Below are 8,130 nucleotides of genomic sequence, written 5' to 3'. Positions count from 1 at the left end.
TAGCGCGTCCGGCCTCGCCGCGGCCTGCGGTGGCTGCGAGCCGGGGATGCCTCCGCCTGCCCCCTCCCTCGCGTGGGCTCGGTCTGAAGCGCAGCCGGGCCGCTGTGCCCGAGGAGCCCGGCGGAGTTTGGCTCGAGTGTCTGACCTCTTGCGCTGAGGCGGCTTCGGTAGGTTTCTCTCGCTTTCTGCGTTCTTGTTAGAGCTTTTAGCGAGGTGCTTTGTCTCGCGGCTCCTTTCTCTCGGCAGCTTCTGGGACGGGCGTGTGATGCGCACGGCTGCGTGTGAGCTGTTTGCACGCAGCTGCTTGAGTTTGGACATCCAGGTGAGCATCAGGAAGCTGCTGTAGTCAGGAGTTTGTGTCTAGATTGCCGTCTTCTGCTGCCACCCCCCAAACAGTAAAAACTGCTCGTCTTGTCTTTCTTCAGAGTCTCGACAGATAGATGAAAAAGCTGCTACTTGCTTTTCTTTCTGATGGTCACCTAGAGGTTTAATAGGAATGGAGGTTAAGCTAGATGTTCTCATCTCCACGTGTATCAAGCAGAGAAAACCATGGCCTCGCATCTTATGGATTGGACAGGTAAGTGTAATGAACTTTTATTTAAATAAAATTCTGCAAGAGTAGGTTTTCTGATTATATAGTACTTTGCACTTGTGTTTACTGATGGGGGGGGTGTCTGTACATCACTCATGAAGTGATTTGAATGTCCCCCCCTAAGAGTAACTGAAATAAATGGCTTGTTTTTTATCTTATTAACTTGAGGCTGGAGATTCAAAATCTTTCAGACAGACAGTGGGAAGTCTTTGGGTTTTTTTTTTTTCTGTCTTCCACCCCCACCCCCCAAATAGAAAATCCTGTCGCTTATGTGAGACTGTTGTTTTAATGGTTCTAGTTTTTCATAAGCTTTTTAACAGTACATTGCTGGAAGTGGAGATTTTTTTTTCCCATTCCATCCTGCACCTGTTGAAAGACATGCTTGCTTAAGCTCTTTTGACAAAAGGAGACTAAACTTGTTTTTCTTGTCTTTTAATATTCACGTTTAAGCAGGTAACCACTTAAGGCCAACTCCTCCTGCTGTTGAAATCATTGGCAAAAATCTCACTAAATTAAACACTGCAAGACAAGATAACTAGTGTCTCCTTTGTTGTGTTGTCATTTGTTGGCAGGTGGTTCAGTTGAGGTACTTCAAAGAACTATTTCATCATGATTGTAAAATTAGTGTGATAGTTTGAAAGCTGTGAACCAAATTCATCATCAGTGTAGGTTGATGCTAAATATGATGTACTGTAAAGCAAAGATGCCGAAGAATGAAGTTCATGTGGGAGTTGCAGCTGTAACGTCTTTTCTTTTTTCTGTTTTTTTAACTTGTTTTTCCCAGACATTTTTATCTCTGCATTATTTGCAGGCTTACGTAGGAAATAATGTTCTAAGAAATGAAATGCCCTTTTTTTCTTTGAGCAGGAGAGAGAGGCTATTTTTCTTCTAGATGATAAACATATAAATGAAATTAACCTGGCATCAGGGAAGACAAAGAAGAAAATACCTCGGCTGCAGTCACTGTTGAAAAATGTAGCTGTTTTAACAACATCAAGAAATGGTTAAGTATAATATTTTCTGTATGATAAACTCATGTTATTTTATTTGTAGTTGTAACACTTGTAAGGGTAGAATATCTAAAGGATCTGTCAGTTCCCTGCCAGCTTTAGAGCTGTGGCTAAGATGGAAGGGAAGTAATTTTAAGTACTTCACAATAATATCATTCAAAACATCTCTCCCCTGATGATCCCAGGTGCTTGGTTGGCAGGAATACTTACAACAGGAGAGCTGTTTCTCTGGAATAAAGATCAGGACTCCTTGAAGACTGTGCCAGCAATCGAAGAGTCTAGGAAAGTGGTTGCAGCAGCACAAGGTAGGCTTTTTTCACTTAGTCTCATGAGAAACGGAATAGAGCAAAAGTGCTTTTCCTTTTCCTAAGTGTTACTGCAAAGTAGAAGCTGTTTTCTCACATTGTGCTGCATTTGTATAATTTGTGTGCTAGCTGAGCTTTGACAAATGACCTTTTTGTCACTCGAGTGGTACGGTTTCTTGCATTTAGTAATGTGCCGTAAATAGTAATTAATTTTTAAATACAGCAAATCTTTTGTTTTTTAGCTGTAGAAAAACATTCCTTACTAGGTTATCTATACCTTAGAGCAGATGTAGGTCTGATGTAAACCTTACACGCATACGTTGAATAGTATTTTGTACGTAGGTTTTGATGACAGATTCTAACTGGAGAGAATAAAGGCACGTATCTGCAAACTTAAGTATTGAACATTGTCATGTATTGAATGATCTCACTGATACCAGGTTGTAAAGTGAAGTCTTGTACAAGCAATTCTGTCATTTTAGGGAGGATCGGTAGTGCATTTAGGAGCTGAGGGTAATAGATAGCAGAGCGCTTACGTGCTTATTAATAGTTTTCATGAAAGATGGTTTTCAAGAAAGATGATCTCAGGAAACAGCTCTAGTGGCTGAGTCTTCTGGGAAAGATAATTCATAAAATGCATAAAGATGGGCGTCCCATCTGACGTTACTGCTGCCCAAGGTCTACTGTCAGTGATGAAACTGGGAATGAAAGATACTTAAGGTGGCAGCTTGGATTTCTTGTGATAGAGAAGAAAGGGTATTTCCTTTCTCTCTTCTTTTTAAGTCTAAATCTGAGAGAGGAGCAGAAGCTGTTCTCACACGTGGTTGTGTTTGTTGTCTTTTTTTCCCCAGAGTGTTTAATGAGACTGTGCTTGTATGTATCTGGAGATGGCAGAAAGGTGCTGTTAACTACTCCTACAGCATGTGTCTTTTTGTGGGAGAGCACAGAACATGAAAATACATCCCCGTATAAAAATTCTTTTCCTGGGCGTTGGACGCAAATTTTGCCTGACGAATCAGTCACGTTGCCTTCTACTGAAGAAAAAGAAGTTGGAGTGCATGCTGCTTTCATACAAAATGAGGTAAAAAATAAGCCCCAAAGCAATCATTTAATCTCTTAAGTACATTAGAGCCACAGAAGCTGCAGTGAATTTTGAGAGCAATGTCTGCCTGTTTGGTGGTGTGCGTAGGCTTAATTGTTCAGTTTGTGTTAGATGACAACATAAGCACAGCCATTCTGGATCAGATCAAAGTTTATCTGCCCCAGTGATATTCTTGCCAGCGTTTATATTTCTGAATGACAACATTATGTTATTTAATCTGAATTGTCATAGCTATTGATCTAAATATATAAATAATTAAAGAGAAAACTGTGTGTAAGCAGGTTTTTGGGTTTGCTCTGGTTTTGGTTGTGGGTTTGTTTTTTTTTCTCCATAGATACTGGGTGATTGCTGTTTGTGCTCTTTTGTGTTTTACTCTGGAGAATGTTTGCTGCCCACACTTTTGATTGTTCGATGGCATGAAAATAGCTTTAAATATGTTAGGTAAGTTCAAAGATGTTTCAAGTTACCTTAGCCTTAGAGGAAGATGTTTATTATGAGGTGCTTTAGAGCTGGGATTCAGAGCTGCAATTGAACACATTTACATTGATGTCCAATTGTGTTTGCATATGCATGTACATAGTGTGCCACATGTGCATGTGGGGACAGTATAGGCATATATATGATTTATATGTATGATATATTTTTTTATTTTTTTATATATATATATTTCATTCTTCGTTATTAGCTCACACTTAAATAAAACTGAGCGCGTTTATCTCTGGATGTGGGTGGCTATGTGTACATACGTATGCCTGTACACACAGGTGTGTTAGTGTCAGGGGTTTTTTTGCATCACGGTAATAGAGTTTATTGAGCACACGTATAGTCTCTTCCTGTTCCTACACGAAATACACGTATGTATGTGTCCTCTGCAGGTATCACTTGAGTAACTGACTAAAATTTTGCCCTACCCCTGATGTGGTACAACTGCTTTTGTTAAATTTGCTGCTTTTTTTATCAAAATCTGCTTTTGATACTAACTCAGAAATGATGTCCTCCTTGCCCTACTAAGCAGCATTAGTCTTTGCTCAGTTTGTCAGTAGCACGGTAATGGATGCCTTTCTGGTAGTACAAAAAATGAACCAGAGCATAACATGCCCAGTGTAGCAGTATGCATGTATACCGTAGTATGTGCAGCCTGAAATTGTAACCAGATTTCTCAGCCATGTTACTCACAATTTTTTGTATGCCAACTATTGCTCAGTTTCATTGTTTACTACTATTTAATCCATTTTTTCATATTAATGCCTTTTTTTTGTCTGTTAGGTGGCATGCTTCCAAATGAAATCTTTCTTGCGTTTCCTATCAAGTTTTGAATCTTCTTAGTATGATAGAATGGGTTGGGTTGGAAGGGACCTTTAGCGATCGTCTAGTCCAACCCCCCTGCCATGGGTAGGAGCAACTTTCTCTAGATCAGGTTGTTGGAAGGCCAATCCCACCTGACTTTGAAAACTTTGGATGATGCGGCATCCACAACGGCTTTGTTTAGCGCAGCGTACTGTTGATTTTCATTTTGGAGTTCTTAGTATTCCTGTGTTGGATGATGTTACGCTGTCTGACAAAGCTGTTCCTGGCTAGGATGCAAGTGCCTTTATTATATGGCCCGTGTCTATATTTGTTTGCATGTTCTATACAGATAGCTCGAATTCCTGTCCCATAAAAATAATTCTCAGTGCCCAGACACAATTTTTAAACTTGTGTAAATGCAAAATATTTTTTATTTGTAAGGTTTTTGTAGAAAAATAGATTTTTATTTTTCGTGGTTTTGTCCTGCATGGCTTTTTTCCCGTTCAGCATAACTGAGTAACCTCTTGGTTTTGTTGCCTTTTTATTGGTATTCAGTTCTTTGCCCTACCGGATCCACTGGGTACAGCAGGCTTGTTCTCTTGTTAATTTGGTTCCTCGGTGTGTGTCTGTAAAGTCAAGAGGAGCTTTGCTATGTGCATTTGCGAGAGATGGGCTTCTACTTGCAGTAGCTGTTAATCAAACTGATCCAAAGGTATGAATGATAGACAGTATGCCATTTAAGCTAATAGTTCAATTTGAATGAAGTGGAAACAAGGATTTAATAATACATTTTTAGGAGTCATTTTTCAGCATGTGATTATATTGAGATTGATACCCATATGTAAAAAAATTCTGCCACAACTTGTGATTTATGTTTTTTTAAAGCTGTTGTTAAGAAATTCACATCAGCCTCTGTCACTTCTAATCTCCAAAAAATACAATACTAAAGAAATTAATTTCAATTACTGCATTGTGTCTGCAAAGATTCTGGGTGATTCTGAGTCAGGCCTCAGCCTAACCTGTATTGGAGGTTATGTTCCCACTTCATGATGTTATTCCGTCGAACAACTCGGAGGCCGAATCTGAATGTAGTTTGTAGTGCTAGTGATGACAGGGAATAGGGACCAGCTTATTTAGCATACCAGAATGGGATGATGCAGTCCTTCAAAGCTCCGCTTGTTATTCACCAACAAGACTGGAGAAGAGTGATCTTGTATTATTTTGAAGATTTTAGAACAGGTTCTATTTAAAAAGAATATGGAATTATATACTGAGTATGTAATAATCTTTAATTATTTTTCAAATGTAGAAATAGGCATAGAAGTTTAAAAAATCAATATTGAAGTGCAACGTCACTTTCATGTATGATAGTGTTTCTAGTACATTGAATGTAATGCATAACTTGCTAATAGAAATTGCTTTTTACAATAATGACATTTTGAGACAAATGTTTTATGTTTTCCTTATGCTTACTTCTCCTTTCTAGGCAACTCAAATTCTGTTTTTGAACACATTGAATTTTGTAACTGTTTCCGGTAGCCTTAAAGGTTGTAGTAGCAAGAATAGCACGGTCCCATCCAAGTTTGTCAGGTCAGTAATTGATGTTGTTTCTGCTGCTGTTGTGGGGTTTTGGTGGTTTGTTGTTGGTTTGGGGTGTGATTTTTTTTTTTTTTTTTGGTCCTTGTTTTGTTTGGGTTTTGTGGTTGTTGTTTTTTTTTTTTAACTGTCCTAACCTTTTAATGCAGAAATTTGACAGAGTGCAATATTGTTTCCTGCCCAATTTAGATCTTACTGGGTTGGCGATATGAGCTGGACTCCCGATAGCCTTTTCTTGGCTTGCATGTTGAAACGTGGATCTTTGATTTTGTTGACATGTACGGGTGAATTGCTGACCTTGATTACTTCTGGTTGCTCTGTAGAATTTGGACCAGCAGAGTTTATTCCATTTCATCCACTCATAACATACAGGTAAAGGGTTTGAAAATGTTTATACGTTTTTGTCATATGATCATACCATACTTTCTAGCATATATTTTACAATTTTACATAAACTTCATCTTTCAGATTCACTCTCTCGCTTTTCATGTGTCTTCTCAATATCTGCTTCTCATTCATAGTTCTATTTCTTGTAATGGGTTTGTTGTGATGAACATTGGCATTGTGGCAATGTAAGTATACATTACGTGATTTGTTCTTTTAAAAGTGTTTGAATTTATTAGTAATTAGAAATAGCATGTTTTTATGATGTAAGAAGAAGCTAAACTTAGAGAAGTACTAAAAGTGCAGATTTATTTTAATGCAGTGGTATTTCTCTGCTTGCTATTTAATTTTACCTCTAGAGCTTTATATCACGTTTCCGTGTAAGATCTTGTAAATAACGTATTTACATGGACAAAAAGTGGTTAGCTTTTAAAATTTTTTTTTTGGTGTAGTCCAGATCTAAATTTTGAAGTTATGCTGCTGGGTGCTTGAGGGAATAGAAGGAACTCTGCTAACACTTTTTAGCATCAATCAGAAGTTTATAACTAGAACAACAAGAAAAAACAAAATAGAATCTAAACTTTAATGTTTAAAAAAAAAGTCCTATTAATTGTGAGTGACTAAAGCTGGGTAGCGTGTAAATGCATTATAATACCTCCTTACCTTGTCTGGTTGAAAAATCAGAAACTGAAATATGTTGAAGTACCTTAATTATGGTTATTTACAGAATGCATGAAGCTACTTTGTGTTCAAATCGTCTACTAACTTTTGAACTATTAAGAAATAAAGAAACCCCAGTAATTTTACACATTCTTTCAAAGTGTTGTGGGGCTAGTAAGAGCGTACATGCACAACACAGCTTTCTAGACCTCGGAAAGGAATGATTTCTTTGTAAGAAAAGCTTTTGTAAGACTTCTTTTGTAAGAGAGGACTTGTGTGTTGATATAAAATATTTCTATTGAATGTGTGAACTGATTCTGAATTACTAAGATTCCGATCTTGAGGGATTTTTTGTTTTTCATACATGACATAAGTTATTTGGAATTTCATCTTCAAGCACTTGTCACACACAATAAGAGGTAGGTAAGGAAGCATGATACAGAAATTCAAAGTCAAATTGTGAAAAAATGCATATAATACTTCTTAACGAAATAATAAGAGAATACCAAAAGCAATTTTTATTTTTCTTTAATTGAAAAAAGTTACAACTGCAGCAAAATACTTGCATCTTGCAAACAGAAAGAGTGTTATCCAGAGTGTTCCTCCTGCAAAAATCTAGACACTGTGTTAGAATTCTGAATGGGCCTGGTGGGACAGTGAGTGCTATTAAAGTTTTGTAAGTTACTCCTTCTCTATTCTGTTCATGGTTATTACATATGACAGTTGCTTCTTCCTTTTTGATGTGTCATTATTTTAGACAGCAGCAATCTTTTTGTCAAGACTCTAGTCAGTCTCTTGGTTCTTCAGCTTCTGAAAGCGACCTTACAAGACAGAGATTCTCTGTTGCTTCACACTCAAGATTACCCTACCTCATTGTCTCTGATGGGTACATGATAACGGTGCTTAGATTTCCTAACAACCTCTCACCGTCAGGATTGATAAGATCCCTTTTGCTTGATTCAGCCAAACGGCTTGAAAATATCCGTCGGAATTTGCTGAGCTCCCAGGTAGGGTTATGAACGATTTTGTAGGCTTTAAGTAAAAAACTGCATGTATATAAAAATGTGTCATTTTGAACTAAATTGAGGTACTCGGTTTTAGTGTGATATTTGCATATATTCCTTTGAATTACAAAGGTGTTTTGAGAACAGCGTTGATCTGGAAAACAATGAATACACAGTTCCCTTTGAACTT

At 37.7% G+C, this 8,130-nt stretch overlaps 1 protein-coding gene across 1 annotated transcript in view; it reads left to right on the top strand.

The window, feature by feature from the left end:
- Positions 1-496: 496 nt before the first annotated feature.
- The window catches only part of CPLANE1 (ciliogenesis and planar polarity effector complex subunit 1), a gene marked incomplete at both ends in the record, with an annotated part of 63,083 nt that continues 55,449 nt past the window's right edge, over positions 497-8,130 (top strand). The window contains 9 exons of the mRNA XM_082013756.1: positions 497-577; positions 1,460-1,595; positions 1,788-1,907; positions 2,759-2,988; positions 3,344-3,450; positions 4,852-5,008; positions 5,783-5,886; positions 6,082-6,264; positions 7,694-7,943. Coding sequence (XP_081869882.1) covers positions 497-577; positions 1,460-1,595; positions 1,788-1,907; positions 2,759-2,988; positions 3,344-3,450; positions 4,852-5,008; positions 5,783-5,886; positions 6,082-6,264; positions 7,694-7,943 — 1,368 coding nt within the window. The remainder of the gene's footprint in view (positions 578-1,459; positions 1,596-1,787; positions 1,908-2,758; positions 2,989-3,343; positions 3,451-4,851; positions 5,009-5,782; positions 5,887-6,081; positions 6,265-7,693; positions 7,944-8,130) is intronic.

This window comes from Phaethon aethereus (assembly GCF_964289735.1).
Source record: "Phaethon aethereus genome assembly, chromosome: Z".
Classification (NCBI taxonomy): domain Eukaryota; kingdom Metazoa; phylum Chordata; class Aves; order Phaethontiformes; family Phaethontidae; genus Phaethon; species Phaethon aethereus.
This window is presented reverse-complemented; position numbering and strand designations above follow the sequence as displayed.